Here is a 16,520-nt window from a genome sequence, read left to right as displayed (position 1 = left end):
TCTCCATTGGACAGTTTGCCCCTCTTGGCCGGCTTTCAGGCGGCCAGGACCATTTGATTGGTCAAAATAGCAGCATTTTTAACCAACGAGCATCGCTTTCGAGATCAAACGATCGGCGAAGGGAAAGTCCCTGTTCATTTTCCTCTCCATCTTGCGAGTGGGACGACAGATCAGTCCTCGCAGTCCCAGGTCATCACCACGAATTCGGAAGGCTCTCGCCGTTCCCTGACGAGCCTCCCTCAACCCCTGGACGCCTCGACACCATCATTTTGATCTTGCTGCATGCATGCATGTCTCACCCGAGACATGCGAACTATCCGTCGGACGGCACGAGCAGCCAGTTGAGGGTGTCCTGCCCGGCCTGCGTGAGGTCTGGCTCAATGGAAGAAAATGATCGACAGCTATGAAGCAAGACGAAGGAGCCGCACTTACTTACGAGTTTACCTCCTCACGACACTCCTACGAGTGTAATTCCTGTACTGTAGGTGCTCAATGTTCGGTGCCAATGGGGACGGGCGATACCGAGAAAAGCAACATTGACGAGTTCCCTGATTCCTGCGGTTATGACATCCGCGTGAGCACAGGGCAAGGCGCACTTATCGAATCTGCATGCAGATAATCCATCCTTTCGCGAAGCCAACATAGCATTGGGACAAAAAACCAGCAACAGGCTGGCCAAAATCTGTCGGCGTGGCCGGGGATCTTCGGGCACTCAACTGTGGTGAGTTCTTTGTCCCTAGAGCAGCCAACTCGTCCAACTCAGCAAGCCGAAGCGTTTGTTGCGAGTTGCTTCCATCGCCAATTGCCAGTCTGCTCCGCCACAGCCGGGATCTTGTGGCAATGTACTGATCCCAGCACCGCTGAGGCTAGTGACGTGGCACAAGTGAATTCGTCCTTTATCATTGGATGCCTCTGAAAAAGATTGAGTGATGCAATTGATCCTCTTGATCCCGGCACCTCCGTGGCGCAACAGAATTTTGGTGAGCGATGAAGAGATGTTGGAAACCCCCGGGGCCGGTCGGTTGCCGTAGTCATCGACAATGGAACGGTGCAGTTCATTGGGGTCGCAACACAGTCCGCCAAGCTCCCCGCCGTTCGGGGTGACCCAAGCTGCCAAGCTCCCAAGGTACCGAGATACTTTGGGAGACCAGGGGTTTCTCGAGCCTTGGGGCGACCCGGGCGAGCGACAGATGACAGATATGACAGGTAAAGCCCAAACGCGCCCTGCTGGGTGGAGAAGTCTCGATTCGCGAGGGGGTTGAGGCCACCACGCAGCCTTCGGCTTCCAATTATTATTTCCAAATAGGGAAACCTGAACCCGAGATCGCTCCATATTGCCTCCTGAAGCTTCACTCCCGGAGCCGAGTTTGTACAACATCATACGGATACATCTATCCCTCTTAAGTGCCCCTGAGGCTTCCTTGATGCGCTCCAGCCGAGCGGCTTATATCTTTGCGGCCAACAGTCAATGGCCGAGACGAGCCAACTGAGACTCTTGTATTCGGGTTGGTTTCCACAAACCTGCATCCCGTACCTGCACTCAGTCCAATCCCACTGCTTCGTAGCCGTGACACTCGCTCTCCTTTCCTCCGATCTGCACAAGCCCAGCCACAAGCTGACCAACCGACCTCGCCACCACCGACTTCTCGAAACGGCCTACTGTGTATGTGTACGACAGAGTGAAGTCTTGTCCGCGCTCGATTCGGTCTCACGTGCCCCTATGCTCGGTCTGTGGCCTTTCAAACACGCGGTGTCTCAGTCGTCTTCAGAGTTAACCTGTCAAGACCGGCCCTCCATCGGAGAAGTGTCTTACCCCAGACCGGCCTCCATTTTAGGATGGCCAGCCGTGCCGGCCTTCCCTGTCCGGAAAAAGGCGCTACGATCGGGGCTGCTCGCCAAACCAGGGATGGGCGATAGGGGAAGCTGTTTTACTGACCCCGATTCCCTGTTTTCTCATCAACTCCCCACGAATCAGTTCTAATTACCCTTCTCTTGACATCCCGTGGTAAACGGCCGCCATCGCGTCAGACGACGCCTCGGCCCGTCGGGGGTCAAAGATTCGATGGACCGTTCCGCCCAGTGTCCGACTAGTATGGGCACGGAAGGCTGAAGAGGATTATCGAAATCGGTCCCGCATCTTGTGACTCGCAAGATGTTCCGTGATTGCTCCTTTTATCGAAAAGGGGGTTATCAAGTGACTCCAGGTGCATGTGGCACATGGAGGTCAATCTCCCATACTAAACTCATCACACCTTCGTCCTCGACTAATTAGGGAGGGCAAAATATCACCCACCATAGTATCAATTCACCTCGAGATAATTTGACGAGTTTTTCTCCATCTGTTGTGTGTTCCTCCGCGACTCGTCGACCATTGCTGTCTAGCGGCCCTGACTCCCGGATCACCCCCCTCTCGTTATTAATGCCGGGCACAAAAACGTCCACCTTTCATCCAACCTCACAATACAACTTCGGTGCAGCTCTGAGCGTCACTAGTCGGAACTCGGAACAACCATGTCACGTAGTCACCTATCAATACACCCTGAAAGCACCGTCAACCGGTACGAGCTAAAGTCGTTGTTTGATTCAAGTTACATAAAACCCTTTCCCCTTCAACCCGCTTTGCGTGAGCCCGACGACAACCTTTCTGCTAGTAATCGATGTTCGTGCATGTCCAGAATCTGGCGGTGTATATTATGGAAAGCATGTCACACATTATATGTCGATGATGTTCACTGATTTGCACCGTGCTACCTAGGTAGGGAAGTTATACTCATACCTATGAGGAGTGGGATAAGGACACCGTAAACCCTTAGGCCAAGACGCTACCGTGACCTATGTATGATTCTTTAGATTGTTATACTTTTGAAACACCATCATCACAAGCATAGTGTTAGACAGGGGGAAACTCGGCCAGCATTGCGATCCTCTCCTCGGACCCGGTTCTGCGGCAACAGGTCCTCAGCCGGTGCTTTTCATGTTCCCCTTTCCCATCGAGATCCTCCTTTCATGCCCTCACCGCACCCCTCTTGTTCCTTCCTATCCCTTGCCTTGTAGTAGCCCGATAGTCACCCAGACCCGGATACAGGATACAACATATTGTTGACGCTCCTCGGCCCGGGTGGTTTTCCTTGGGAGATATATGTTGTGATCCGGCATAAACATGTTTAACAGCAAGCGCAGTCTCAAAACTGCGTACAGTTTCTAGCAGATCGCGCAGCTGGGAACAATCAGTGAACATGCACCCGTTCCAACATTCAGTCTATGAACAAGCGGAATTGCAACCCAGATTGTATAACATGGGTGTGATATAGTTACGGAAACGTTCATTACCCTCGTTCATTCCCCTGGGCATGTCTGAACCCATAATCCATTGCCATCTGCCCTTGATTTGCGATATCCCGCCATCTTATCCGTAACTAATAAAGCAACTCGAATCAAACAACATAGGAGAGGGAAAAAAAGAGACCTCGGCGACATTGGAGACGGGGCCAAGGAACAACTCCGCAAAGAGGTCACCTCTCAAGTTCAAGCAGCAGCAGCAAACCGCTTTGCCCTAGCCTCCAACTTTGCCTTCTCCGCCGGGTCTACTGTGGTCTTCTTCTCCACTCCCCTCGCGGAACTACCAGTCTTTCCGCCACCACCACCACCATGCCTCCTCCCGCCATGACGCCTCCCACCGCGGCCGCCCTGCTGTTGATTCCTTCCACTAGAAACAGCGCCACCACGGTTAGGCCTCTTGTTGCTAGCACCACCATCCTGCTCCTTAGCACCCTCACCGCCCTCGGCCGCGCCAGCACGTCCACGCTTACGCGGCCTGTCGGGCAGCGCACTGTCCAGCGCCGAGACACCCTCATTCGCCACGCCGAATCGAGCGGCACGGGCCGCTTTCTTGGCCTCATCGGACTGTCCCTCTTCCTCGGTGATGCCGAAGCGCGCCGCGCGCGCTGCGCGCTTCTCAGCCTCCGATTTGGCATCTGTCGGCGGCAGGTTCTGTGTGAATGCTGGCTTGGCCGGCTCCTCCGCAGCGGCAGCCGGCTGGTCGGCCTCGCCAGCCTCGGTCTTTTGGGCCGCAGTTTGGTCTGTCTTGGTGGACTCGGCTGTCGTCTCGGCCGGGGCCTCGGGGGCAGCGGGTGCAGCGGCAGCGGTCTCTGCTACGGCGTCCTTCTTGGCAGACGGAATGTCGTCGTCCTCATAGTCGATTTCATCTTCCGCGGCCGGCTCCTTCGAGGCTACCAGGACAAAAGTCAGAATCACGGTCCATTGACAACAATACTGGGATTTGAGCCACAAAGTCGCACGCATCCACACTACGCCCTCTTCGACTACGAAGAATGCGCTACTGCGCGCGAAGCTATCGCGGCGCGTGGGGAAAGCGACAAGACATTGTGTACGAGCCTGTGATCGGCCGATCGAGTGGAACGGGGTAGCTTACCAGCCGGCGCAGCATTGGCATCAGTCTTCTGATTGTCGTTATCGGTAAGTCGGGCAATCAGGTCGGCCTTGTTGCCGGTATGCGGGAGGCCCCTTTCAGTGAGGAGCTTCTTGAGCTCGGGAACTTTTAGGGAGCTGTAGTCGGCCATGAGGAACGCGGTTGCGCTGATGCAGCGCAAAAGCGGCTAGGAGGATATAAAATCGAGTGAGTTGGCGATCCCAAGTACTTTTAGACTGTAAATTTGTCTAGATTGTAGGAGAGATGCTGAGTGAAGTCGACGATTCGGGCTACGTGGTGGTCGATAGGGTAATGATGGGAAAAGTGAGACGAGGCTCGCGAACGGAAGCGCGTCGTACTTGGCACAAAGACCTGGCAACCAACAGGGGTCCGTTAGCCGCATTCGGCTCAACGATAACGTAAATGGATGCGATGATGGATTGTTGCACGGACCACTTACACTCAGCCTATTGTCGTTACTAGAGTCCAGGGTACAATAACAAGAAGCTAATATTCGTAATCGCAACAGCTCCCTCGTCAGTCATCACACTTGATCTCAAACCTCCTAGTTTGGCTTATTATTTTTTAATACTGAAAAGAGAACAAAAGGAAAAGAACGAAGAGAGTGGCGTCATTTTTACTGATAAATCTACACAGTCCATAAGGTAGAGGTAGTTTGGTCAGGTACGTGCACGGGTTCAACTTTTTTAGATTACTCGACGGGGTAATTACAACCAAAATTACATGATGATGAAACAACCTGTAAACCGATTCGCTATGCAACCTTGACTCTTCATCAACCTCACACGGGTTGCGGGTATAATGTGAGAATTTTACAAAGGAAAGAAGGCGTGTGCCGACGATAGAACGGGATAGGAAGTCGAAGATGGGGAAAACATAGAAGAGTAATGAAGAGCGAAGGCGGGTATAAAAGAAAAAGAACAAAACTCTTGACCAATGCCCGATGCTGGCCCAGACCCGTTGCTCCCAATTATGCTTCTTCCGGGGAATGTCCACCAGGAAAAAAGAAAAACAAAAGAAAGAAGAATTCTGACAGTCATGACCGCAACTCGCCGGTCGAAACCACACCCAAGTACGCCGCCACATGCACCCTACCGCATCATTATCCCTGGCACTTCGGTCGTCAACAACTGCATAATCCATCCCGCCTGCTGCATGCTCTTGCACTGGAAGCACCACTTAGTCACCTTGCCAGCAATTGCACCACTCTTCGGCGCCACTCCAACATTACCCTCCTCATCTCTCAGGTTCTCCCACACACTGCACATCACCCCCTTACTCCCCAACAAACTGAAACACTTGGACCCTAGAACTGCATCCAGCAGGATCAGTGGCCGATCCGCATTCTTTTTCGTTGCATGTGTCACGATGATGCGCTTCTCGAGGCCATTGTATAGGGGCAGTTCCTGACGGACCCCGGGAGGTGGGCGGCTAATGTTCAAGATACAATCGCCCTTGTCGAGCCAGCGGTTGTTTTGTACATTGAGATGGCAACGGATTTCCAGAGGTTGGTCCGGCGAGAAAGTTTTGGCGAAGCCCGAGGTCCAGCGGCTCTGGCTTCCGGAGTTCGAGAGCGACACGGATGCGCTTCTTGGGGGGGTTACGGAGCCTGAGCCGGAACCGGAGCCGGAGCTCGACGTGTAGAGGCTGCCGCTACCGGGCAGGGCTGCCGAGTTTGGACGCGGCTTGTCGAGGGTGGACTCGTCAATGTTGTAGGAGTTGTTGTTTCCACCGCCCATCAGGCGCCGGAGGAAGCTGCCCGCTGAAACAGTGGTTGAGATGCTGCCTTGAGAGACGCTCGGCGCCCTGGTAGATGCGCGGTAGCTGTTCTTGCGGCCAAACCAGCCTGTCCGGCGGCTGGAGGTGCCGTCCATGCTTCCCTCTCCAGGATTCGGCTGCATTTGGCCAAAAGACCGGAAGCGCGATTCTTCGCTAAGTTGAATATACCTGGCATTGTTCAGACGGCTGTTGTGGACAGCATCGTAGAGGTCTTTAGCTTCAGCTTGGTTGGCCGCACGGAAGCGGAACATGGTGGCCTCGAGCTTCAACCGCGCCTCCGGAGACGCCGGACTGCGAACCTCCAGGTCGAGGGCTGTACTCCGGCGGATCATAACCACCGGAGTCAAGACAAGCGCAACAAGCGGCACAATAGTACCAGCACTCCTGTTGCTGTCGTCAATTTCAGATGTGCCAGAGGACTGCAGGGGGTACGCTTTTCGGGTTGATTCCTGTTCGTCAAGGTAGTGGACTTCCATGGAGCCGGGATGAACAACGATCGAAGCCGGCTGGCCATTGTTGACATCTTTCCACACACCCCGCCTACTAGACCAGTACGAAACGGAGCCAACAAAATTCTGTGCCGGTCGTTCTGGCTTTGAATCATCTGGGCCGTAAATCTCCATCTGCGAGGCCGAATGGGACGGCGTGACGCTGTTTTCTGACGCAACGGACTCGGCTGGGGTGGCTTCAAGTTCCTTGATGCTGTATCCCGGGATGGTTTCGGGCACATCGTCTTCACCCAAATCGTCGCTGGAGGACTCGGATAGCTCAGAATCGCTCTCGCTCAGAGAGGCCGAGCTGTCCGACGAGACATCGGAGGGGTGGTACTCATGCTTGAGCGGAGATGACATCCGACGCTTGAGGCGAGCATTGCGGCTGGAATCAACCGGGGGGGCTAGAAGCCCGGAGCTCTTCGGCCCAAGCGTGCGATGAATAGGCGGGGGAGGAGCTCCATCCTCACGATAGGGCTTCGTGTTGGGTGGCGCTTTCGCAGATTTGGGCGCGTCCACGGAGTGGCTGTCCCACGAGGGCTCGTCGTCATGTTCCTCCAGGTGGTCCTCAGCGCATTCCTCGGCGGCAGATCCGTCCGACGGCGACCGTGGGCGTGGCCGGGAAGAGGGTGTTGTGGGCCGCTCTGTATTGGATGATCCCAGACTCGACGTACTCACTTTGCGTTCGCCAACAGGGACGTCCATCGCCACTGATTTGGGCGATGCTGATCCGAGCACCATGCTAGCAGGCCTACTCCTAGTGATGGGGGGGATCGGGTGGCTCCCCAAAATACGAAGCCAGTAATCGATCTGTTCCTCGTTATTTGTCGATATTTTGAGGAGCTCGAACCATTCATTCCCGTTGTGGCTTCCTCGTATCATCACAACAAGAGAATCGTCGTCCTCATCCCCAAGACGAGCCGAGATGTATTGCCTGGGTACCGGGGGAAACAACAACCATGATCGGGCTCCATTCCCGAGCTCCCTGATCAAAATGTCGCCCCTGTCCTCGGGGAAAGATGGTCTGTCTCGGAAAATAATCTCGACCTGGCACCCCAACCGCTGGCCGTTTGAATGATCCAAGTCCAGAGAAAAGACATCTAATGCTGCCACCTGGCGTGTCCGGTTCACCATGACTCCGTCTAGGGGCAACAGATTTCGAAGATCGCGGCATCGGGAGGTATCGGTGCTGTTGGCGTCTTCGTCCATCAAGCGGGCGGTTTCTTCTCGGTGCCGCTTGCGGGCCTTCTCCTGCAACGCCATGAACACCGACAGTAGACGCTGAGCTTCCCGGGCTTCGGTGACTGCCACTGCCGCCTTTTTTCCGTGGATGTTAGCGCAAATCAGGAGTTAAAACAATAAGGAATGAACTTACTCGGAGAAATTTGACCACCCATTTGACTCTAATTAACGGCCGCCTAAGGAGATATGCAACATCCACACGCTCTCCATTCTCACCGATGATGTCCCCCTCCTCATTGAGAGGGAGGGCGTTTAAGAGCGAGTCATCGTCGTCAAACCCGCCGTGCTTTGGCGCAAGGTTAATGGCCAGCCCCTGAAATCCGAGCCGCCAGACGTCGAGGTAACCATTGTAAACTGGGGAGACATCGTCAAGCCAGAACAACAACTCGGTGATGCTGGAAAGGGGGACCTGTCGGTGGAAGGTCCTCAGCTTTTCAAGCGCCATGCCCATATTCACAACGGACTTGACCGCGGCGTCCGATCTCAAGTCATCGGCACCACCATTCATGACGTCCCGTAAGAGGACAGGGATAACGCCGTCAACCAGAGCTTTTAGCTCTCTTCCATAAAAATGCTCGTCATCTGCGAACTCGTCGAGCAGTTCATCTGCCTTACTCTTGTTTGCCCTGCTCGGTTTGCGGTGGAGGCTGTGCGACGACTTGATGCTTTTGGATCGCCTTGGTGGAACGAGCTGCCCATCGTCCGGCAACGAAAGCACAGAGACAAGATCCGAATGTTTTGTCAGGCGACGCTTAAGACCCGGCTTCTGGCTCTTTCGCCGTGAAAGGCTGGTTGACTTTGTAAATGCCGTTGTTTGAGTGACAGTCGTTTGGGAAACATCGGAGAGGGCCTCCGAGCCGACGGCGCTGGATTCCTCGGACACAATCGTCGACAACTCATGAACACCTTTTGTTGGTGGTCGTGATCGGTAGGGAACCTGGCTCGAGAGATCGGAAGAAAGGGTTGAGTCGTATGCCGATGAGTAGTACGAAGAGTAATCAGAAACCGGCGGCCCTTTGCCAACGGTCGTGGATTCGTAGTCTTCTCGCTCAAACTCGCTGCCACCGTTGTCATCGTCGGTTTCGCAACTGGGGTACACCATAGGCGGGAGCTTATGGCCACCAGATTCTCCCCGAAAGGCGTCTTTAAGGAGGTCTCGAAACGCCTTTTTGCCACTGGGCTTCGCTGGTGATGTGACTGCTCTAGTGGCACGTCTCCTTTTAAGCCCCGTCATAGGGGGGGACGGAGCCTTGGCCTTCTTCGGTGTCACATCGCTATCTTCCCATGGTCCTTCCGTGCTTTCTTGCGAACTCGAACTCTTCGTCACGGTAGACTCGACGGGCGCTACTGGCTGGCTCCCGGCTGGCGGTCGAGACACGTGCCTTGAGGATGGTCGTGATGGTGGTTTACTCTGGGTATTCACCGCAGGTTCTGGCGATTTCGAGGCCATGCTGGTGTTTTCAACAGCCGCTTTCGGTACGGGTTCCTGGGCAACCGGTGAGCGCGCGGTGGGCTCAACGAACGGGTCAACCGTATCATTCAGCCAAGACTCGATGCTTTGTGGTTTGTTGCTGACAACCGGTTTTGGTGGTTCGGCCATCTCTTGAATCATGTCTTTGGCCCCAGTCACGACCTTCTTCAAAACATTCGGTACGGCCTTGAGGCTAGGGTTCCGCTGGGCCCTCGGTTTTCGGCTGGCACTATTTCTAGCATCGGCGCCCAAAGGCAGCTCCAGCTCGCTAAATGCCGAGTACCCAAATGGAATGTCCGCCAACGACTTGTTCCCCAGCACCGTGGGCGGGGCCACTTCGGAATCTTCATCGGAGCAGGCTTGTACCGACACGTGAGGCACCTTGTCAGACCCCGACGCCGGGTCGGCGGGGGGCTCCGTGGCTTGCGTGGTGGGTTTGGAGCCAGGGCTCCGCCGCCTAGAACGCCGTCGGGATGGTTTCCTCTTTGTTGGGGTCTGAACCTCGGTATCCGGGTCCTCCACCACCTCAACTACGCCCTTGGGGCTCGATTTTTGGTTTTGTCTCGTGGTCGAGGCTCTGGCACGCCTCCTCCTGGAGCTTCGTCTAGATGATGTAGGGCTGCTTGAGGAGTCATCGCTCAGCGTTGACGCCCTGGCGCCGCTTGGGGTGTTTTTGTCTTCTAGGGGGCTATCGATTGGGCGTACCCGAATCCCATCGTCGTTGGCCTTTGTGTCGATTGGGCGTACCCGGATGCCGTCATCAACCGACCCCTTCTTGCGGATGGGGGCCACCCTGATCCCATCATCGGGGCCATGATTCGGTTTCCTTAGCCTCGTGGGCTTAACACGAATTCCGTCATCTTGGGCCGGTTTCTTTGTAGTTTCGATTCCCGGATCGGATGTCACGACGCTCGGAGGATCCTCCTCGACGGTCACGGTCGCGCCAGATTTTCGGTGCCGGTACTGCTTCGTTTTGACGGGCTGAGGTTGCGGGGCTTCGACCCGCTGTGCCCAGTCCTTGATCTTGTTTTGCACGGTCGGATTGCGTGCTGTTCGCTGCAGAAAATCTTTGGGTATCGGCATCGGCGCAGCCCCAGGTTTTGGTTTCGGGGCCCCGTCGCGAGGGGGGCTCTTGCCCTTTCTCCGCTTCATCCAGTTGTCGTCACTGACAATCCTCTTCTTCGGCGCTAGTTTCACCACTGGGGGTTTGCTAGGTGATTCTTCTGGGGAGGGGCTGGCTGACCCCCCCCGTTCGGTCTCATCCCCATCTCCCTCGCCGCTTTCCTTGCTTTCCTTGTCTTCCGGCTTGTTGGTCTTGGCCCTTCTCTTTTTTGGCCTTTTCCGCATCTTGATGCGTACCCGGTCTTCCTCCGTGACGCTCTGGGTTGAAATCTGGGCACCGACCTCAGTCGGTTCGCTCGCGACGTCTTCGGCGTGGGGTATTCCGCCTCCTTGGTTCTTCATGGCTGTTACGTTCGCCTTTTGCCATGCCTTGACGCGATCCGTCACTCCACCAGGTTGTTGGACCCGCCGCACAGCAGCCGCTCGCATTTCCTGTCGCAATTCCTCCCGTACGTGAGCCGCGTCCGCTGCCATGCTCTTCCGGCGTTGTTTTAGCGCCGCCACGCGAGCTGGCGATTGGCGCCCGAGAAAGAAGTCTCCTAAGAGACTTGGCTCCGTCTTCTTCTTGGGGGGCGAGCCATTGCTGGGGGTAGCGGGTGCGCTCTTCGGGGCCGTCGCAGCCGGGGCCGACGCCCGCTTATTTGTCGTTGCTGTCGCATTGGCATGTCTGGAGGGTGAGACGCGGCGTGGCACTTCTGTCGCATCTTGGGCCGGCTGATCTGATGCTGGCGATGACATGATTCTAGACAGCACGCAGAAGCGTGTTCGGTCAGTAACCCACCCTCCTTGGACCGTGTAGTGTGGCAAAATCTAGCATGGCGCAAAAAAAACGAAGAAATAAAAAAAAGTGCTGATCCAAGCAACAGCTCTCCGCTGAAGAGTAGGCGGCTTATCGGGCTACCAATCGGATGTTGCGTCCCATGGAGATGGGGTGAACGTTTCGGGGGGACAATCAACAAAACAATAACCAGGGAAACGGGACCAAGCTACCTTGCTCACCTCGGTGGATCGCATACCTCCCAACGATCTGCAATCCAGATCAATTACGTCGGCTCCCCCCGATGTATCAGAAAAGTGTTGCGAATTGCACCGATCTTGATACGTCCATGGACACAACTCCGTCACGCCGTCCTTGGGTCGAACAAATTGAGAAATGACGTTGAGACGGGAAAAGAAAGGAAATTAAGAAGCATGCGGTACACGGGGAGAAACCTTGGACCGGGTTGGCTGGGCGGGTCACAGCAGGTTTGGAGCAACGCAAGCACCCACCAAGCTGTGCGACAACAAGAAGACAAGTCTTTCAAGAAAAATGAGGAGAAACACAGACATCAAAGGTTATTTCCTTCCGACGTTGGCGAGTTCAACACAAAACCCGCGCCGCTCGCGGCCCTTGGGAAAGGAGCAAGACGGGTGAGTCCTTCCATCCCAAGACAGCGGCGCAGGCCGGAACCCCTCCCAACCAATGACGATAAACACTGGTCGCAGCCGCAAGGTAAACAATCGAGCAGGGTGTCCCGCTGCCCACACCTCCACAGCCCTGTTCACTTGACCCACCACTTCCGATCCGGGATCTAGACCAATCATCGCCAACATGTTCGCCTAGGCTTCCGTTTCTTGCTGCAACAGCAGGGCAGTTGCGGCGAGTTGCGGCAGCCATTCCAGCAATGTTCTCAACTGTCAACTGCCCAGGGGACCGCGAGCAGTCGTAACTACCTACTTCATAGTAAGAAGTGCGCATCGGCGGGAACACTTCGTTCTTATCACCATTCAGCTACTTGGTTACAGGCTGAGAAGCACAAGCCCAGAATATGAGCCGCACCTTACGAATATATCCATAACCAGTTACTCTTCGTCCCCGATTTTCCTATGAGTTCTCTCCCCATTCACCGCAAAAGACTTGGCCATAACTATTCCCCACTAACATTCCCAACGTTTGACAGCGTGGCCCTGACATCATCACTGGTCGGAGCCGGAACCGGGATTATCGGAAATGGCACAGAGATAAATCAGGAACGGGGAAGACATTGGAAACAGCTCCTGATATCGCTAAGAAAAAGAAGCCTCTGGGGGAATGAGGGGGTCACAAATGGGCTTTTACTATTTGTAATAGGATCGATCTGGCCATGGTACGAGTCAGGATCACAAAAAAAGTAGCGCGGCTGACCTACACCACATGGCAACCGGAATCATGCACGCACTCAATGCAACCCATTCGGTCGCACACAGCCCCACATTTAACAACCACAACCGCAAGAATCAAGATCCAGCGGCATGAGCATCAGGTGTCAGCCATACTACTACGCTAAATGCAGAAAAGAGAAAAAAAACCGCAACAAGGCGGAGGTTTCCTTGGCCCGGGCTCTTCGCGGCTCACGGATCATATCTTTGACGCCACAACGAGAGTAGAAAAAAAAAGCCAAATGGATTAAGATTCAACGTTCATATGGTTGTGAAAATTTATAAATATAATCAGCCCCATTAAACTACTTATGAGTTATAAAAGCAGATCACAACACCCACCCAAATGCAATGTCTCCCAACCTAACGCCGTTGTGATATGCAACTAGCCCACCCCAGAAACGGTCCTCGACCGCGCGAATGATCGTGCCTTTTATTACTCAGTGTCCCTAAGTTCATCCGCAGTAGGCAACACGAACCGGACCTTCTTCTTTGGCTTTGCAGCCGGAATATCTACCGCCCTTGAACCTATACCGTCCTCCGTATAATAGCTGTCTTCCATCTCACTGAGGACCTCAGCCTCGGGCTCCTCCTCGATGGCCCAAACATCTGGGCTTGGCTCGTGCCAAGCATGAGGGGAAAGGCGTGACGACGACATGCCCCGGGACTGCCTTGCCGATGACGACGATGGTGATGACACAGGAATGATAGGTTTCGGGCTTGTGTTGTATCTAGCCCGATCCCTGCTTGCGTTGTTGCGGGGCGGGGCGGGCGGCGGGAACAAATTATACGGGCTGGGTAGATCTTGTTGTTTTGGGTGTCCCCTAAATTTGTCCCTGAGGTGGCGGGGTAAGGAGCTAGGGCTGTTGTGCCTGGGTGACCGAGAACCCTCCATGAAATGGTAGTGATCGTAGTCGTCTGGAGTAGCAGATAGGTCGTGGTACAGATCGGGGGTAGATGGTGACCGAGGTGGAGTTGGAGGCCGGATGGGAGGCCGACTGAGGCCCTCGAGACTGGACGGACTGACACTCCTGACCATGGGAAGTGGACGCTTCGCGTCCTCGATTCCCGCGTCGAACTCCATGTCAAAATCCATCTCGTCGTATTCGGCGCAGGCTGAAGGGGCCGGGGTTAAAAAGTAAACGAGGGGATCCCCATCCGGGCTTGTGAGAGCCACATCCTCGAATTCAGCGCCGTCTCGTTCGATTCTAGGGGGAAAAAACATGTCTTCTGGAAGCCACGAGCCCCGCCGTGAGCGTTGTGGTGAGTGGTGGGAAGCAGGCATCCTCCTAGTGCCTGGGAGAGTAGATATAATAAGCGAATGTAGGTAGATGTGCAAGGTTAGGGGGTGGCAATGTTGGTCGAGGCCCGGAGTTGAGCTGTCCAGGAACTGTACACGGGGGCCTGGACAACTTTTACTAACCTCGCCAGCTAAGAATGAATGACTGTTCTAATAACGAACGCCGCGTGTGATCCGGGATTCGTATTTTAAACACGGGAGGACAACGGAACACAATAGAGGAGGAAAGGGAGAGTGAAAGGAACACTGGAAAATAGAGACCCAGAATCAGATAAATACTGAATTGTGAGCCCAGACTCGCACTCGCGCTCACGCTCACATTTACTCCCACCTTGCGGCTGGTTGCTGCTGATGCGAGCCTCACACCATCACCTCTCAGCAATGCTTGGGGCTGTCACCTTATTCGATATTGTCACTGGCTAAACAAGGTAACGAGGCAAAGTAGGTAGTTCACACCAACTGTTTTAGGTTCGTGTGTGCAGACAAAAAGGGTTGGGATGTACACCCCCACGCCGGCAATGCGAGGTCCTTTCTAAGGAAAGAAATGGTAGGGAGCGTCACAAGTAGTTTGAGAAGAGTAGTGTGGCTGTAGATACCCGGAAACGGTGCGAGACATCACAAAAAGCGACCGGGAAAGACGGAAGTTTGGGACACTAAATGACAAGTCTCGTGGCATTCTGACTGAGAACGCGGTGGTCTGACTCGACGGGTGACAACATCCAGTAGGCTGAGCAGTTGCCTGACCACCCCTTTGGCGCTTGCCCATCTCCTCGTCGTATCCGGATCGAGCGGTGGCTGTCAACGCGGCCGATATCCCTCGAACCTCCTGCTGCCGGGCTGAAAAGAGAAAAGAAGCCCGGAAGGCCAGCATTCGCATCGGCGATCCATCGTGCGTCGGTCTAGGTAGTCAAATTCCTGTGCCAAAATGGCGGCTCATGGCGTACCTGCATGGTGCACAAGTCCTTCCAAGGAAGGCTTGGGAAGGGGGAGGGGGGCCAGATGACCACAGATGGCCAGGCTGCCTGCCACCCTCCCCTGCGAAATGATTCACATTGCATCTCGGGTGGGTGGGGAGACATACCGAGACGACGCGGAGATGCACGGCGACGGCGACCAACGGCCCGGGCATTTCTCGCTCTTCGTAAAGCCCGGTCCGCGAACTCGCAGCATCTCGGACGCGGCGTTGCAAGACACCGTTAATCAAGCGGTCGGCATTGCAGGGACGCAGGATGAACTTTTGGGAAATATGGGTCCGTCGATGGGGTGTGAAGCAATGCCCAATCACAGAGCATATTGAGATAACATGATAACGAGTTGGGATGCCCGGATGGGGATCGCGAAGTCGTCTTGGACCTCGGCCATTTAAAAACCTACCCTCAGTCTCCCCTTCATCGTCATGATTAACCGCAACCACGCACCTTTACCGTTGCGTAGGTTCGGGCGTGTAATTCAAGGTTGGAGTGTGAGATCGACGGGCTAATTTTCCGCTGGGCTGCACACGTTCAAAGTTTTAGCGATCTCATAATACATAAGCCGCTCGGTCCAGAGGTGGGGGAACCCGCAGTGAGCAATTCGCCGATCGTTTGCAGTCAAACGTAAAAGTTCGTGAGTTTTCTCTTGCTTTATACCCAGCGCAGCCAATAGTCTCTTTCGGCGAACAGCGGCGGGGCCAGGAAAAAGTATGGATGCGAGTGATCGCCCATGGTGCTAACTGCTGCGTCCGATCTCTAAATACCTATGATCCCTCCAAACTGCAAGCTTCGGTTAGGTACCTTCGTAGGGAAGCAGCGATAAGAATAACTCGATGGCTTCTCGACCTCATCGTTACCTACCTACCCCAAACATCCGATTTACAGCCAAGCACCATGGCTGTCATGTATAGAAAGCCGCCACGAGGCAATGTTTGTCTGCTTCTCCACGGCCTTAGATCCCCAGACGAAACCCACGACGGTTTGGGAGTTACATCAGTAACGGGAGGGAGGACAGTAGAAATTCCGCAAGTATCTACCTTTTTTTTTTTTTTGGCTACTTTTCTTTCTTATCTTTCTCATCCTCTTTTTTCACTTTTCAAGGAGGAATAGGCCACCGACACCGCGAGAAGAAACATCCGAAGACAGAGATGTCGCGCCAGAGCACATGATTACACCAACCACACTTGCTATAGGATAGGCTCGATATAGCCTCGGGCGTTTGGTAAGTATTTATCGGCGATGGCCGACGAGCCAATAACCGGGGATGCGAGATTCGACTTGGTGTTAGACACTGCGAAGTGTAATAACCTCCATGGCTCCCGCTTTCAAACCTTGTGAAGGCTCCCACATGCGGTCGATGTAAATCCACTTCCCCTTGCGGGTGAATAGGGTGGATTGACTTGTCTAACTTTCAACATTTTTCCACACAAACCCGACGACGAGGTATCTCTCTCCGATCATCACCAGTTCGACAGTCAGGAACGTCGGGATGTTTGGTTCAAGACAACGAAATGGC

At 54.5% G+C, this 16,520-nt stretch overlaps 3 protein-coding genes across 3 annotated transcripts; all 3 read right to left on the bottom strand.

Annotated features, from left to right (window-relative positions):
* Positions 1 to 3,525: 3,525 nt before the first annotated feature.
* Positions 3,526 to 4,580, bottom strand: C8A04DRAFT_24056 (uncharacterized protein; the record flags this gene model as incomplete). The annotated part of the gene is made up of 2 exons (XM_062778952.1): positions 3,526 to 4,229; positions 4,433 to 4,580. The coding sequence occupies 2 exons, from the start codon at positions 4,578 to 4,580 to the stop codon at positions 3,526 to 3,528; spliced, it is 852 nt and encodes a 283-aa protein (XP_062641626.1).
* A 961-nt stretch (positions 4,581 to 5,541) lies between these two features.
* C8A04DRAFT_8704 (uncharacterized protein) lies at positions 5,542 to 11,293 on the bottom strand (the record flags this gene model as incomplete). Its single annotated transcript, XM_062785212.1, has 3 exons — positions 5,542 to 8,037; positions 8,096 to 10,450; positions 10,604 to 11,293. The coding sequence occupies 3 exons, from the start codon at positions 11,291 to 11,293 to the stop codon at positions 5,542 to 5,544; spliced, it is 5,541 nt and encodes a 1,846-aa protein (XP_062641625.1).
* Positions 11,294 to 13,169: 1,876 nt separating this feature from the next.
* C8A04DRAFT_24054 (uncharacterized protein) lies at positions 13,170 to 13,958 on the bottom strand (the record flags this gene model as incomplete). The annotated part of the gene is made up of 1 exon (XM_062778951.1): positions 13,170 to 13,958. One exon carries the CDS (start codon positions 13,956 to 13,958, stop codon positions 13,170 to 13,172), a length of 789 nt encoding a protein of 262 aa, XP_062641624.1.
* Between the last annotated feature and the right edge of the window lie 2,562 nt (positions 13,959 to 16,520).

This window comes from Dichotomopilus funicola, assembly GCF_033296635.1.
Source record: "Dichotomopilus funicola strain CBS 141.50 unplaced genomic scaffold C8A04scaffold_1, whole genome shotgun sequence".
NCBI lineage: Eukaryota > Fungi > Ascomycota > Sordariomycetes > Sordariales > Chaetomiaceae > Dichotomopilus > Dichotomopilus funicola.
This window is presented reverse-complemented; position numbering and strand designations above follow the sequence as displayed.